We start from the raw sequence: 17017 nt of genomic DNA, 5'->3' as shown, positions 1-17017 counted from the left end.
TTTACTTTTCCCGGATCCTTCACCATAATGAAGAATCTGAACTGAAAATGGGTAAAGAGTGAGAAAAAAGAAAACAAAGATCCCCATCTGAGATAAAAATGTGAAGTTTGAGATCATCAGAGAATATACTAGATTCCTAGGGAAGCCAGTTCCTCCTATTCATCTGAGCCTTAAAAAAAAAAACATGCTTATAGAAAATGAAAAAATGGGAAGTAAATGTAAAAGCATGTATACCAACACATACACAAAAATGCTGGACTTTTGTCGTTGCAGAGAAAGCAGTTATGAAATGTGTACTTTTTACCTTCGTAAGTTTCACCAAACTGCTTCCCAACCGTTGCTACCAATTCACCTTCCCGACTTGAGAATTCCTGATTCTCAGATTGTCTGCTCTTTTTCACTATTACAGTGTATGTGAAATGGTGCCTCATTATTAATTTACTTTACATGTCCTTGATGCCTAGAAAGATGATCTTTTCAAATACTTTTCAGCTATTTGCCCGGACATATAGAATGAGAGAACAATATAGAAGTATCTATTCATAGTTTTGCCTCTTTCCTGTTGTGTAATTTGTCTTTGGCTTATCCTTATAAACTTGCGTCAGTTCTTTATGAATTCAGAAAAGCAAATCCTGTGTGCTTTTATGTTGTAAATACCTTCTTCCTCTCTTCTGCTTCTGCTTCTGTTAAACACAAAGTTGTAATTTGATTTCAACCATATTTATATATTTTCTTCCAGTTTTTATCATCTTGGCTGACTGTTACTTCCCCAATTTGAGATCATAACTCATTTTCTATTAATTTTTTTTAAGTTTTGGAGTTTTTTTGGAATATTTCAAAGCAGTAACATTTGATACAGGGGTTGACTGATTTAATTTTATATGCTATGTCTGGGAAATGTAGTGTCCCAACATCATCTCTCTGTAGTGTCTAGACACGGGACCTTGTGAAAGTCATGAGGTCACTGGGTGCTTTGTTCGTAGGAGGCATTAAAGAGCTGATGCCTGACCTGAACTTACTGCCAGTGTGGACCCTGGGAAGCCATGGCAATGGCTCAAGGAATTAGGCTGCTGCCATCCCCATGGGAGACTTGGAATGAGTTCATGGCTCCTGGCTTCCAATTGGCCGAGTTCCGATTGTTATGGGCATCTGGGGTGTGAATTAGTGGATGGGAATGCGTGATCTTCTTTGTGTATATATACCTCTTTCTACATTGTTTCTCTGTCTAAAATTAAAAAAAAAAAAAAAAAAAAGGTGGGTCCGGCACGGTGGCTTAGTGGCTAAAGTGCTCGCCTTGAAAGTGCCAAGATCCCATACAGGTGCTGGTTCTAATCCCAGCGGCTCCACTTCCCATCCAGCTCCCTGCTTGTGGCCTGGGAAAGCAGTCGAGGATGGCCCAAAGCCTGGGACCCTGCACCCATGTGGGAGACCTGAAAGAAGCTCCTGGCTCCTGGCTTCGGATTGGCACAGTACTGGCCATTGCAGTCACTTGGGGAGTGAGTCATTGGATGGAACATCTTCCTCTCTGTCTCTCCTCCTCTCTGTATATCTACCTTTCCAATAAAAATAAATAAATCTTTTTTAAAAAAGTAAGCAGATTTTGATGCAAAACCACTGAAATTATGCATGCTTTTTTGATATAATATGCATGTTCCATGAACTTTTGAAAGACCCCCGTGCACAGTAACTTTTCTCTTAGTTGACCAGTGAGACAGAGGAAACCACTCTTTCCATTTGCATCCTACTTGTCACATAGCAGTCTCTGTCCACACTCCATTTCTAGGCCTGACAGTGGCCCAGAGGGACAGACCGCTAAGTAAGCTGTGGAAGTGGCTAGGCAATGCGCTTTGCAGCACCCAACTGGCACGTCACAGAGGCGTCCCTGGCCTCCCAGGCCTTGCTCCATCTTCTTCCCTGGGACGCGCATCCTCAGCCCCCTTGCTGTGCCTCCCCCTCCCTCCCTGCAAGGCCACCCCGGGTGGGCCAGACTGGCTGGGGACCGGGTGGGGTGATTCGGTTGGCGGGGCGCACACCCACCTCAGCACCAGCAGGGCAATGAGCAGGAGCAGCACCACGGTCCCTGTGAGCGTGAAGATGGCGATGAGCATGATCTGAGGGCCTGTGGGAGAGACACAGCGCCCCGTGAGGCTCTCGGAGGAACAGCACTGCGAAGCTTCTAGTCTCATAACCCGGGGAAGGAAAAGGGATCCCTTCCTCCCCACCCCTAGGATGCATTTGTTTATTTGAAAGGCTGAGTTACGGTGACAGAGGAGAAACCTTCCATCTGCTGGCTCAGTCCCTGAAGGGCCTCAATGGCCAGGGCTGGGCCAGGCCGTAGCTAGGAGTCCAGAACTCCATCCAGGTCTCCCGTGTGAGTGGCAGGGGCCCAAGCACTTGGGCCATCCTCTGTTGCTTCCCCAGGAGCCTTAGCAGGGAGCTGGATCTGAAGCAGAGCAGCAAGGACTCAAACCAGCACTGCTAGGAAATGCTGCCACTGTGAGCGGTGGCTTAACCCACTGCAGCTCAACAGCAGCTGGAAAGGTGGCCTTAACCAAGCAACCCTTTTTTCCCCAGTCTGTGGCTTGGTCATAACGGTCTTGTTTCCCCATCTCAGAAGAAAGCTGTCTGACATGTGCTCAGGGAGGGTAGTTTAGTTTCAGCTCTCTTCGGAGCATAGGCATCTCCTGCTAACAGACCTCACCCACGTGACAAGAGCAAACTGTTCTCCAGCACACAGTCTGATGTCAGAAGCCCACGTCAGTGTGCCTGAGAAGGTTTTGTAGAAGCAAAAAAAAACCCCAAAAAACAAAAAACATTAACTTTTGTTTGTTTTAAATACACTGTGTGAAAGGCAGAGAGGGAGGCACAGAGAGAATCAGAATTTCCATGTCTGTTTACTCCTCCAAGGTCCAGAGCCAGGCAGTCAGTCCAGCCTCTTACACAGGTAGCAGGAACCCAACTGCTGGAGCCAAACCTGCTGCCTCCCTGCCTTGCATTAGCAGGGAGCGGGATTGGGAGTGTGGCTTAAGGTCAAATCCCAGCACTCCAAGGTGGGCGGCTGGGATCCCAACCTGCGGCTTTAGACCGCGGCCAAATGCCACCTGGGATGACTGCTTTTAAATACAAAGCACCTGTGGGCGCAAGGTGAGTCAGCTGGTATGTGACAGTGATGGTGTTGCCCTCTGGGCTCCTTTCCAGATAGCTAGGAGACTAATGACATCAGTGAAGAATGAATTCTTATTTGCTGGAACATTCTTGGGTGGGCAGAGTTGCATAACTGGAGAAAGCTGAGAGACTCTGAGAAAATGGAATCCAACACCGTGGAGTTCCAACCCAAAAAAGTATTGCAGCAGAATCCGAGAATACAAAGGAATACGCCTAGATGGAAAAGGTGACCAAAGATACTCAAACTGTATCTGCAAGTCAAGACTAACCCAGGCCACATCAGGACCCATAGGAATAGGAACTGAGTGGACTCAAGAATTAAAGACGGGTGGATGTCAAGCAATAAATAAAAAATTAAGTTGGGAAATATTAAGAATATGGGGAAGGAGATTGTTTTTTTCTCTTTTTAAGATTTTTTTTTCTATTTGAAAGGCAGAGTTACAGATAACAGAGAGAAGGAGAGAAAGAGAGAGAGAGATCTTCCATCCACTAGCTCACTCCCCAAGTGGACATAATGGCCTAAGATGGGCCGATCTAAAGCTAGGAACCAGGAGCTTCTTCTAGGTCCTCCATGTGGGTTAGGGACCCAGGCACTCGGGCATCCCCCCAACCCTGCTTTCCCAGGCTGTAAGCAGGGAGCTGGATTGGAAGTGGAGTGGCCGGAACTCAAACTGGTGCCCATATGGGGTACCTGTACTACAGGCAGAGGCTTCTCTGGTGTGGCACCGGCACCAGCAGGTATGTTTTTCTAACAGCAAGAAAAACAAGGAAGTCAGAGACTAAAGCAGAAACATTCAAGGAATGTGTAATCTGATAATGAAACAGTACAATGCAGCCTAGTTTTGAGAATTGGGTATTACCTAAAAAAATCCATTTGTGTATGGAGCGGGAGGGTGCAGGAAATATTTGGCATGCTTAGTGGTATAAAAGAGAGACAGTCCCATATAGGAAGAAATGTTATGGTATACTATTTGTTATATCATATCATGAAAATAAGGAAAATATTCACTAGTTTTCAACTTGTGCAAGCAACTTATCAGTAAGGACAGAGGATTTCTATTATGATTACTAAATGAATATTTTCAACCATACCAAATTAAGGGAACATTCTGGTGTGTGTGTGGGGGGGTGTCATTTGATCTAGCGGTTAAGCCACAGGTTGGCAAGCCCACGTCCCGTATCAGTGGCCGTGGCTGCGTGGAAGACGTGAACCGAGTCCTTTTTGTGCGTTCAGCCTGACTCGGCCCTCCTGTTGTAGGATTTGGAGAATGAACCAGTCGTTAGGTCTCTCTGTGTCCCAGATAAAGAATTCTTAAAGAAATACAGGAGAATGTAGGAGGTGTGCAGGTGGCAGGAGGAGGAGAAAGTCCCTACCAGCCTTATTTTGAAGTAGGGGAGTAAAGCCTTTTATACACAGTTGGTAGATGAACAGTAGAAGCTAATGCCTAGAAACTTAAATGGTGAAGGCATCCAAAGAAGGTACTGATAAAGAGATAACTACACTGGGAGAGGGGGCAAAGCGAAAGGACTAGCAAAAATGAGCTACATCTCCATGTATCAATGGACAATAACTGGACAACATCTCAAGCTGGTAAATGGGGAGATGCCAAGACGCTGGGATGCCCGAGAGACTGGGAATGCACAGACGGGGGGATACACTTGCCTGATAAACATCTCTACTCTTGGATTGAAAGTCATGGGCATGAATTTTTCCTTGCCAAGATGTAATTGGCCAAGATGCTCTTGAAGGAAACACCATGCTGTTTTGAACCTGTGGAGTACCAGTAACGATGGCGGAATAAAAGATAACCGCTCCCCTAATCAACTATGTAAGATTATCAAAATAAAAAAATATTTTAAAAAGTTAAAAAAAAGATAACCTCTCATGTGTTAAAATACATAAGTAGATTCATATAAAATCTTGCATGCCATTGGACTCCTAAGTCCAATGTAAACTGTTTTTATTTCATCACCATGTCCTTCTAATGAAGTAACCTTTTTTCATTTTCTTTTTCTTTTTTTTCTTGAAGTGGCATGTTTGGCTTGGAAATACTGCAGCGTATTCCCCAAAGGGATACATTTGAAGGGTTTATGATTTGCTAACAGGTGACTTTGCCTCTGAGAAAATGTATTATTTTGTGCTAGGAGGGAAAGTCCACCAGTTACTTGCTACCCTTGGCTGCCCAAAAGTACATTTCTTGAGGCTGAAGTTGCACTGGACTTTTGTGAATTCTCTCTGTCGACTATAGTCGCTGGGACCACTGTTGCCACACCCACCTCTGTTATAGTCCCAACCTCAGAGAGAGAAACAAGCGCGTTCTGGAAGTAAAAGCTCACAATGCAGACACCCCTCACCAGTCTGCAGTACACACCTCCTAGACCAGAGGACGAGGTGAAGGATGTGGCCAACTCCTTACCGCACCTCACTTTCTATCTGGGATCAGTTCCCACAGTGGGAACATCTCACTGCACTGGGCATAATTATGATAATTACATATTATATTTGGAAACGCTAGATACTGCTTAAGTATAGTAGTGTTTCGTACAACGTTTGGTTTTGCTTGTTAGCTAAGTTGCAGTGGCTCATTAATTCTATGGTCAAGCTTATGCCGCCCTCTGGTGGCTACTATGGATATCACTCTAACAACCCAACCATTTCATAATTAATGTAGTATGTTTTTACAATCCCAAGGTCGTAAGACATTATATTCATTGTTGGGTGTTAAATTTCCTCACTTGACATAGAAAGGAGCTCACAATTAGGTATGAAATAAATGGATTGAAATCAACACAGGGTAGATTAGTGCCAGAGTCCACAGTAGAAAGTCAAGTTATTTGAATAACTGTTAGAGTTGTTTATGGTTATCTCATGTCATTCATTTACTTACTCATTCATTCCAACGCAGTGTGTTGGAGAATGAGCTGTGAATAAAGAATGTACCTTACATTTATAAAGCACACAGTGTAAAAGGACGTGTAAACAGTAAGTGTGATATAAATGCCATGCCGCAGTCACATGAGGTAACACCAACCTAAACATTTTGGGACGCTGAGCAAAAGCTTAGGAAGGGCGAGACTGTGGCTAACTCATGGAGATGAGAGGACATTTACCGGTTGTACGGGAGGAGTGATAAGTCCCAGCCATAGGAAGTGGCATAAATCAGGACACTGTGGCATCAAGTTGAAATGTCTCTTTAAGGAAATAGGAGGAAGTTGAGAGAGTTGAGAAGGGATTTCAGGTAGGATGAAAGAGAAGCAAGAAGACAGGGGACGTGTTGTGTTATGGTCAGTCCTTTATTCTGCAGGTGGAGTGTGGTGAGTCTGCAGTGTGTATTCTACTGCAGGCAGGCGGGGCTGAAGCGGAAGTCATTGGACGCCATGGCTATAATCTGGGATGCTGGTGGTGAGGTTTCCAAGGACGGGAATCACTCTGCATTGCCCACGGGGCATCCCAGGTATTTGCAGTAGTATCTGGCACTAAGTCTGCCCTTTTTAAAGCTAGGGAGGGTGAAAAGTCCTGTGACTTAGCTTGCACTTGCGTGCAGAGAGGGAAAATAAAAATCCAGACAGGTATATTTCACTCCTGTATTGTTGGAAAGGTACAGTTGCTTTATTTGTAATGTTTACAACTAATGGTGGTGACTACTGTGTAAGAAAAAGCTCTGGCTGAGTTTTCTAGTTAACTGAGGATGAAATTATGTTGCTAGGGATCGTGTAACAAGTCAGTATTAAGATAAATATTTGATGTAATCTCCTTGAAGTAGATAACACATGCTTTTGAGAAATTCTGCACTTTACAAATCATAGAACTTCTATTTGGTAATCAGAATGTCTGAAAACATGAACATAACAACTTTACCATAGGCACTAAGAAAGTATAATCCAAGAAAAAAAATCGGCTCAGTTACAAAAGGGGCAGGCATTTGGCATCATGTTTAACATGGTGATCAGGGCGCCTGTGTCCCAGATTGGGTCCAACGTCCAGCTCCAAGTCCTGGCTCCAGCTTCCTGCTGATGGGAGGTAGCAGGCGATGGCTCAGGTATCTGGGTTCCTGCTGTTGAGACAGGAACCCAGCCTCAGGCCTGGGGCGTCTGCCAACCAAAGAAGGCAAGTTCTCTGTCGCTTTCTCTGCTTCGTACATAAATTAATAATAATTAAAAAAAAAAAGACCAAAGGAAGAAGCAGGGTTGTAGAAAAGAGAAACCGGATGTTTTTCTGAAATCAAATTTGGTCAAAAGCTAAAGTTGGAGATGGTTTGAAAGACAACAAATAGGCTTGCTGAAAGAAAATGTACTTCCAAGCTTGATGGTGGGACCAAGTCTGAAGTCAGCCCAGGATGGCTTATTGTTTGAAAGAATGCAACTCTCCCTACCCCCTTACCTCCCTCTTAAGCCAGCTGCTGGCTATACGATAAATGCCCAGGAACCATTTTGAAGCCAATTTTGACTCGTGGAGTGGGAGCAGATTAGGAACAAATCCAGTTCTGGCACAAGCCATCGAACCACAGATGTTCCCATTCAGTTGGGTGGGTTTCAGAGTTTCTGGCTCTGCAACAGGTTTGGACTAAAAATATTTCTACCCTACAATTTTTTTAATGTTTTTTAAACCTAATTCAGAGTCACTGTAGGAAATCTGGAAACCTCAGAAAAATATAAATCAAGAAAATCTTCCAGGTTTGTTTAGTATAGAAGTGCCACTGTTAACCTTAGCATATTTCTTTGCAGTCTTGTTTGTATACATTGTTTTACAAAGTTAGAATCTCATTAAGTAAAATAACTGCATTTTTCCATTAATTTACATAAAAAATTTCTCATCATTTAATAAAACTTTTTTGCAAATAACTTTTCATTGCTGCTGGCTAATCTGAAGCTGGGAGCCTGGAGCTTCTTCCCACATGGGTGGTCCTCCCAGTTGGATACAGGGTCCCCAACACTTAAGCCACCCTCTGCTGCTTTCCCAGGCTATGCAAAGAGAGCTGGATCGGAAATGGAGCAGCTGGGACACAAACTAGCATCCATATGGGGTGCCGGCACCAGCAGCTGGAGGATTAGCCTGTAAGCCACATGACTGGTCCTGAAATTGGACATTTTCTTCCAGATAGGTTAGCAACATGGTTACCATTCATTGTGGTAAGGGCAGTCATGCGCAGACTTGTCCTGGGAGCTTCCAGCCTGGGACATAGCTCACAGCACCTCCCCTTGCTGAGGCTCAGTGACAGAGCTGCATTGCAGCTTGCATTTGTGAAGACGTGCTAGCACTTTATGTGCAGCAGACGGAAGCCATCACTGCGCTGCGAATGTGCATCCTGTGCAGGGAAGGGGCAGACCTTAGCGACCCAACCCCTGACACTCCACCTTGTGACTCCAGTGCTCCTTGCTGAGAGTGTCTCTTGAGCTCGCTGCAGCGGGATGTGAATGGGGTGAGGAACAGGCCTCTGCCAATTTTGACTACTTTTGAAACCTCGTTTTCTATGAGATAGTTTATGCTCAAGGGTAGGACACATTTGAAAGAGGAATACGGGGGCTGGCATTGTGGCCAGCGGGTAAAGCCACTGTCTGCTAAGCTAGCATCCCCCTTGGATCCCAGTTCCAGTCCTGGCTGCTCTGCTTCTAACCCTGCTCCCTGCCTATGTGCCTAGGAAAAGCGGCAGAAGATGGCCTAAATGCCCGGCTCCCTGCCAGCCGTGTAGGAGGATGGGAAGACATTCCAGACTCCTGAATTCAGCCTGAACCAGTCTCTGTGTCTCTTTCTCACTGTAACTTTTTCAAGTAACTAAATAATTCTCAAAAAAAAAAAAAAGTATAGCTCAACCAGAATGAGATATTTTCAATGTTGTACCACAGCTGCAAAATCATTACTTGTACAAAGAAGTCTGCATTTACAAACCAGCAAACCCAGCTGAGACAAGTGAAACACACTATTTGTAGAACCCATAGAGTTTGCTCTCCTTACCATCAAAACAATTTCAGGGAATGGAAACTCACTAAGGTATCTTACCCCGACCTGGAATATCATTAGGAAGTTTGTGGTTCTTCCAGACAAATGTGGGGCTCATATCCACTGGGGTAGTGCTATTCATGTGGGTGTCATAGGTCAAAAGAACCTTGAACTGTGTAAGGTGCAAAAAGAAAAAACAAGAACAGAGAAAGGCATTTTAGAACAATTTCAGATGGGAATGACTGTCCTGCCCAGGGGTACTTGAATTTCTTAGGAACACTTCTCAGTGAAACAAAGTAATTATTAACCAGCTGAGAATTAGTTGGGATCTTCTCATTGGCCCAGAGCATGAATACGGATTTAAATTCCAAGTGGGTCTATTGTTTTCTATTTCTTTATGACCATGCACTATACAATTAAACCCTGCCCAATACAGTCTTCGAGTCTTGAGAGAACTAGTTCAAGTCTTTCATTTTACCCATGCTGAAACAGGAGCCAAGAAAAAGTACATGGAAGGTGCCAAGTCACACGGCAAGAGTATTTTCCACAACTTTCAGTTGCTTTTGAAAGCGCCCTCTGCAGAAACGTGTGCTACAGGTAAAAGCCGTTGTGTTGTTCTGGTACATGTCCAGGGGCCTGGAAATAAGGCTGCAGTTTGGAAATTTAGTTACCTCATTTTCCAGTCTCCCCTACTCCTCTGCTCACATGTGTTTTCTGCACATGCCATTTAATTTGGTTTTGCATAATAGGAGTTCTCTTTTCCAACTAATCTGCTAATGAAAATTTTCACAAAACCTTACATTTCTGCTGCATATAAGTTTTAAAGGGGACAGATGGAAAGAATAGAATGTCACTGAATCCCTTAGCTGTAGCAGTGAATAGATAATCTTTAGCAAGGACTTGTTATCTTTTCATTGATAACCAATCTATATTATTTTGGATGGTTTAATGTATATACTAGAGTGAATTTTCAGCGTTAAGAATTCTATGAATCAAAATACTTAAGGAATACTGTTTCATAGAAGGCAGAATTTTAAAGGTGCCTTGACCCATCCTCACAGTGTAGACAAAGGCATTTAGAGCAGTGCACAAGACTCTACTTGGGGTGTCTGCATCCCAGACCTGCGTGTCTGGATCTGATTTGCTGCTGCACTCTTAGCTCCAGCTTCTTGCTGCTATGTGTCCTGGGAGGTGGCAGGTGGCTCAGGTACCCTGCCCCTCATCCAGATAATCCTCATCAAAGTTTCAGCTTCTTTGTCTAGGCCTGACCCTGTCGTGGCTGTTGCAAGCATTTGGGAAGTAGATGAAAGTTCCCTGCTTGTTCAGCAATTCCTCTTTTTTGAACAAAAACAAACATGCAAAAGAAACTCCAATAAATAATCATGACCTCCCGAATTCCTCCATTGTCACTCCTCACCCACGTGACCACACATTCTCTGAGAGGCTGTAAGACATACTTTCCTGGTGTCCACAGAGGTGTACAGAAGCATCATGGTAGTATCAATATCCCCACAGCCATCCAGAGTCACAGGGCGTGTGTACCCTAGGACAAAGTCACAGTGTTAGAGGCCATTGTCAATGTCTCACCTGACAAATCAGTTAAATTCCAACAGTGTGGGAAATGAGTTCAAATGGTGCCATGTCCAAGCAAAATAAATTATTAACTGTCACCAAATGGTACCTAGATGGGTTTTTGACCCTGAGAGCTCTGAAGGGTGTTTTTATGTCAATTATTTACTCAGGAGAAAAAAAAATATCTTTATTGCACTTAGGATGGCAACAAATAAAAACCAGCCAATAGATGCTTCGATGATTGGCAATGAGTTTTTGTTAGAATAGTTACTAAGCTGGTAGCAGTCTGTGGATCCCTGCATACTTGATGTTACATTGTGCAATGACCGATGTCTTATCACTATCACTTATTGGCTGGAGAGATTAAAAATTACTAAGTCCTAAGTTTCAGCCTTTTATCTATGACATGAGAGCAGTATAGGATTAACATTTTAAATGGCTGTTGAGGTTGATTAAAATGACTCAATCAATAATTTCACATGGTTCAATGTAATAGCTAGTATTTATTTCATGTTTACATATAACTAGACATTGAACTGAAATGCTTGATAAGCCTTGAGCACTTTATGATCCTTGGACTCTAGGATATAGAAGCTATTACTGTCTCTGTTATTGGTGATAAATTATTGAGTCGGAGATATTAAGGAACTGGTGCAGTCCGTATGGCTGGTGGATGGCTAAACCAGGATGCAGAAAAGTACTTCCTGGCTCTCAGGCTTGGTTCAAAGCTATTGGGAGTGGGAATGTTAAGAATGCATAGACCTTGGTATACATGGGACGTCACCTTTCCCTTCCCACTTCTGCAGGGGAGTGAAAACGGCCCTTTAGCTGTCATTGTCATGCAGCACAGCCGTTGGTGCAGCTCTCGGAGCTGGTGCTGGGTCTGCTGTGCTCTGAGGCCAGCAGGGGAAGTTCCCAGAGGACAACCAGAAGGAGGCAGCTCTCACTAGTCTGAGTCAGTAGACAGTACATCTAAAAGGAATTTCCTTTATAGTCTCAGGGTGAGATCTGGGAAAATGAAAGGTGAGCTTCAGTAGAGTATTGTGGAGAAAGGCAGTGTCAGTCTGCAGTTCGGAGGGGTAGGCTGTCTTGGAATTGTTAAAGGGGGTTTTGTTGGAGGTTTAAGGTCAAGGTGTTCTACTCCTGAAGAATGGAGATGTGGAGGGAACAAAGACGCAAGGTATTTCTCTGTTGTTTAATTTCCGGGCAGAGCTTAGGTATCATTTTTGAAATGTCCTGTAATTCATTCAAACATGGAAGACATGAGCTTCTTGCACTTTCTATGATATCCCCAAATTCCAGAAAGTCTGCAGCAAAAGCTGGAGTCCATACACCAGTGGGAACATCCCCAAAGTTGAAGCTTTGCTGTTGGCTTCCATTGGAATCAGGTCTTCAGCCACTGACTGAACCTTGGATTGCTAAACTTGCTCTGTTTCCCAAAGTCCATCTGCAAAACTCAGTCTCTACAGCTGCTAACTGAGTGTTCTGAGGTGACCAGTACCTTGGAATGTGAGGTTCCTGAAAGCATGAGCAAATTTGGAGGTGTTAATATTTTCGTCTCTTTCAAGAAAAGTTTTCAGCATGTGTCCAAAGAGCAAGACTCCGTCCAAGTAAGCCAGAGCAAAGTCATTTCTTGCCTAAACGAGGAAAGCAAATCTTAAAATAGGTTTGAGAAAGAGATTTAGCTCTTGAGTCTGGAGTGAAATATTCCTGGGGTCAACAGGGTAAGGTAGAAAGCGGGGGGGGGGGGGAGGAGGCGGGACGTTTGGGGAGTTCGAGGGGATGAGGGTGTTAAAGGAGACTTCTGGAAAACCTTCCTTGTGTCAGAGCTCTTTATTACTCCACATTACAATCATGCCCTCTTTGGGACCAATAAAACAAGAACACCGCCTTTAGGGTTGTAACTCCAGGCAGTTCTACTTCCTTCCTATGATAAAATACATAACTGCAACCAGGAAAGTGGACATAAAACATTTTAATAATTCTTGTAAAATTTTATGTAAAGATAATGCCTGTTTGCAGATTAATGTGCTTTAAAGTGCAAAAGAGACAAAATGAATAGCACCCTCACCCCCTTTTCTGTGTCCTGTGTGGGATAGGAGGTGGTTAGGATTGGAAGATACCATTGAACCTGCTCTGAAGACAATTACGGGATATTACTTCAGACTCCTAATGTAAGACTACTTCAAAAGTTTTGTGGGGGAAAAAAAGGGAATTGAAGCATAAGTTTATTTTAGTGCAATTCTTTTGAAATCCACACATAGTCTTTGCATAATATGCATTTTTATGAAGTCTTTGAATTCTCCTCATCTGCATGGATTTCATATTTTACATCAAGCAAAATCACCTTTAAAAAAAAACCTTAGAGATTTAAGAGAGAGAGAGAAAGTGGACCCCCATTCCCTTCTGCTGGTTCATTCCCCAAATACCTGCAACAGCCAGTGATGAATTGGGCTGAAGCGAGGGCCTGGAAGTCAACCCAAGTCTACATTGTGTAGCAGGGACCCAAGTGTGCGAGCCATCCCTGCTGCACCCCAGGGTGCACGTAAGCAGGAAGTCTGCTGGAGTCAGAGTAGAACTGAGACAAGAACCGACGTACTGTGTTACAGGATATGGCTATCCCACATAGTTATCGTAACAGCTACACCAGACGCCTCCTGCATCTAAACTTTCCTTCTAATGCAATTTTCCATGAGCTTTTTGAGAGGTCTTCATATCTACCCTGGGGAAAGCATTGGAGAAGATCAGAATTCTTCTGCCTCTGTGGCTGGTGCATGGTGATCCTCACAGAACTGGGCTACAGACTAACAGCTCTTTCCTTAAATTTAGACTTGGGGAGTTCTGTGACATCAGGCACTTTGAACTGCTTGCATGTGTAGAATCCTACTTTGGCCAGTGCCAAGAAGCAGGGCAAGCGATATAAGGATACTGCACTCAGAATTACATCTGTGGGGACCCTAGGATGACATCGGGTGGCCTTCCCCCATTCCTGGGTACTGATGTGGTTGGGTTGCTGGGAGTGGCCCTCTCCCGTTCTCTCTCCACTTTTCCCAGATACCAAAAAAAAAGGAGAATAGAGACAGTTATTTCATCCACTTTCTTCCATTCCTTGACCCTCCTTACCCAAATTGGTGGTCCACATGGCATGCATCCCTCTCAACTATGTAAACATCATCAAAAATAAACCGAATTTATTATTTAAAAAATAAATTATATTTGCAAGAAAAATCACAAGAAAATCCATTTCACCATTTCAGTTTCTTTCATTGAAATCACTAGTTTGTAAGATGAAAAGGACCCAATTAACACCCAGCCCCCTAAAAATATTGTAACCTTCACTTTTGCAGGGGCATAAACTGGAAGATTCAGCAATGCTAGTCTAGTAAAAACTGATACCCTTAGAAGTATTCAAGTTGGCCTGCAGCTTTTGGGGCTTGGTCATCCCAAGGTTGCTTAGGGATCTCACAAGTTCCCTCTCCCATTCCTGCCAATCCAAACCTGCTCATACCTGCTTGCCTGTGAGGGCAGAGGCATCCCCTAAGTTGAATCAAGGTATAGTGAACAGCCAATGTACACAATGTAACAAAACCCAATGTACTATTAATGTTGAGTGCCCTGCATTGGAATGGGGATTATGATTAAACATCCCAAAGGAATCCCTCCCTCTGGGAAAAATGCCAAACCAGGTGGGGTGCTGGGATAATAAGAATAGACCAGTATTGTCCTGGGCAAATTGGGATGGCTATCAGCTGACTTCCAGTAGAGATCAATGTCATATGCTAGGAAGACATACCTGCAATGTCACATTCTGTTACCAGTTACAGGGAAGCAGCTGCTCTGAGAGACGGAACCTTCTGTACTCTTTATATATAGTTTAGTTTCTACCAAAGTAAGACTGACCCTCGACAGCAAGACTTCTTGTCTTCCATATTGTCACTCTTGTTCAAATGTGGCTGAATGTCTGCTGTTGCTCTGGTTTAGAGCTTAGCATTTAGACTTAGAGTGAGAGTTTTGATTCTTGGATCCTCCCATTTCAAAATGTTGCACATGTAGTTGTTCTTAGTTAGCAGTTGCTCAGTGTATTAAAATGAGGAGAATTCATTGCTGGTTTGAGAATGTAGTTCTCAAGCAGGAGGATGAAATATATTACCCTACAGAAGGGGCCTCAAAAGCTTAAGGAAAATTCACATTATCTTCTAATTCCATTTTCCTATGAACATTTTAAAGCCCCTCTTCATATCCTTTTTTCAAATAGAGAAAGATATGCATAATGCATAGATACCTTACCGGTAGAAAGTCTTTGGAGAAAGAGTTATTTAAGGTGAAATTCCCGGGAGGCAGTGTCAGAACGAGGACATTTTTCATATAGTCGGGAGCTGTGACAGTGTCGTTGAAGTAGTAGCTACTGCAATGAAATGCAAAGTTTCTCATGAGAATCATTCATGAAACTATAACATCAACCCTGAAAACATTTGGTTTCAGTAATCTGCAAAATTTTCTCCAGATAAGACTGTTTTCTTCTAAACTTGTCAAATTGAATAGGAGAATGCAGGCAGCTTTAGTCAACTTATAACAACAGAAAGGGAAGTGAGGATACAGGTTATTCCTTTGAGTTTTTGGGTCAAAGCTTGTGTTTAAGGCTTAATGATGGTTGATTTAAACCCGAAACCTTTAGTTGTCGTAAGTACCTTTAAGTATGTGAAGCTATGAGGGAACAGGTGTTTGGTCTAATGGCTCGGAGTGCTGCCTGGGTTTGATTCCCGACTCTGGTTTCCTACCAAAGCAGGTCCTGCAAGGCAGGAATAATGCCTCAAATAATTAGGTTCCTGATACCCACAGGGAGACCAGGAGTGTATTTCTGGTTCCAGGCTCCCTCCACAACTTAGCTTAACAATTGTGAGCCTTTGGGGAATAAACCAGCAGATGAGAGCTAACTCTCTCTCAAATAAATGAAAAAATAATAAAAATTAGGATATGGCAGGCAATAAATTTGTCATTAGAATTACTTTTAGGTGGTAGAACACAAGCATAGATTCATTCTCTAACACGGTTAAGTTGTTTGACAAGCAGGGCCCGGCGGCGTGGCCTAGCGGCTAAAGTCCTCATCTTAAATGTGCCAGGATCCCATGTGGGTGCTGGTTCTAGTCCCGGCAGCTCCACTTCCCATTCAGCTCCCTGCTTGCGGCCTGGGAAAGCAGTCGAGGACAGCTCAAAGCCTTGGGACCCTGCGTCCCTGTGGGAGACCTGGAGGAGGTTCCAGCTTCCCGGCTTCGGATCGGCACACAGGCCGTTGCAGTCACTTGGGGAGTGAATCATCGGACAGAAGATCTTCCTCTGTCTTTCCTCCTCTCTGTATATCTGACTTTCCAATAAAAATAAAATGAATCTTTAAAAAAAAAGTTTTTTGACAAGCAGGACACTGGTTTATTGATCTTTGGATCATCAACTCCCAGATAATGCTTGGCACATTGTAGACTCAGTCCCATCTGATAATCATATCATAACCTGATAAAAAAGTTTAACATACATATAAAAATTATACATATTTATGGGGTGCCATATGATATTTGAATATAATGTATACATTGTATACTATCTAATCAGGGTAATAGGAAGATACACCAAATCCTATTGGCTAGGTTTTTTCTTAAGAATATGCCAGTTTTGAAATGCTATAACAAGGATGACTATCGATAGTGTTTAAACACAGCAGTGTGGTTCTGAGGACTATGCCATCACGCCCAACTCCAAAAGCATCCCTGTGTAGTGCCCGTTCTAATTTTCATTTTACAAATGGTAAGATTCAATTTCAAATGCCAAGAAATACCTGAGTCAAAAGAACCAGGAGTGTCAGAACTGCAATACAAGCTATGTCTAGTTTGGAAACTTCTCAAAAACGTAGCCAGGTATCTTTGAGGAGTAGTGATAATAGGATGCTGACCCTCAGGTAGCTGACCGGATTTGTTGCAGGTAAAATTACACTAACCTGGCTACATGGAAGTCTTCTTCCAGAAGACAAAGCAGTTGTTGAAACCAGTGTGATTATAGAAGTGAACTACTGATAATTTTGCCCTCCTTCCTAAAAATGGGCAGTTAAAAAAATTAAGCTGGCTGAGTGATTTTCGTGTCATCTAGCTGTGAAACGTGCATACAGGTCCTGGGCCACCCAGGGAGTGTGGGTGAAATAAGGAGGCAGATGTGGGAAATGTCTGATATAGTCTTGGCTCTGCTCTCAGTATAGACAGGCAATGATTAATGACGTAGTCAGATAAGTGAAGTCAGCTGATCTCACTGCTGAGGGCAAGGGGCACGCTCATCCAGTGACACCTGCCTCAGATGCTG

The 17017-nt window shown here is 43.4% G+C and overlaps 1 protein-coding gene across 1 annotated transcript in view; it reads right to left on the bottom strand.

The window, feature by feature from the left end:
* The window catches only part of GUCY2C (guanylate cyclase 2C), a 61085-nt gene that overhangs the window by 30593 nt on the left and 13475 nt on the right, over nucleotides 1–17017 (bottom strand). The window contains exons 7-11 of the mRNA XM_004592579.2: nucleotides 14963–15080; nucleotides 12177–12312; nucleotides 10561–10646; nucleotides 9164–9275; nucleotides 2038–2119 (exon numbers count right to left, since the gene is read on the bottom strand). Of these exons, the coding sequence (XP_004592636.2) occupies nucleotides 2038–2119; nucleotides 9164–9275; nucleotides 10561–10646; nucleotides 12177–12312; nucleotides 14963–15080 (534 nt within the window). The remainder of the gene's footprint in view (nucleotides 1–2037; nucleotides 2120–9163; nucleotides 9276–10560; nucleotides 10647–12176; nucleotides 12313–14962; nucleotides 15081–17017) is intronic.

The sequence above is a fragment of the Ochotona princeps genome, chromosome 27, assembly GCF_030435755.1.
Source record: "Ochotona princeps isolate mOchPri1 chromosome 27, mOchPri1.hap1, whole genome shotgun sequence".
NCBI classification, from domain to species: domain Eukaryota; kingdom Metazoa; phylum Chordata; class Mammalia; order Lagomorpha; family Ochotonidae; genus Ochotona; species Ochotona princeps.
Note: the sequence above shows the minus strand (reverse complement) of the source record. Positions and strands in the feature narration are given on the sequence as shown.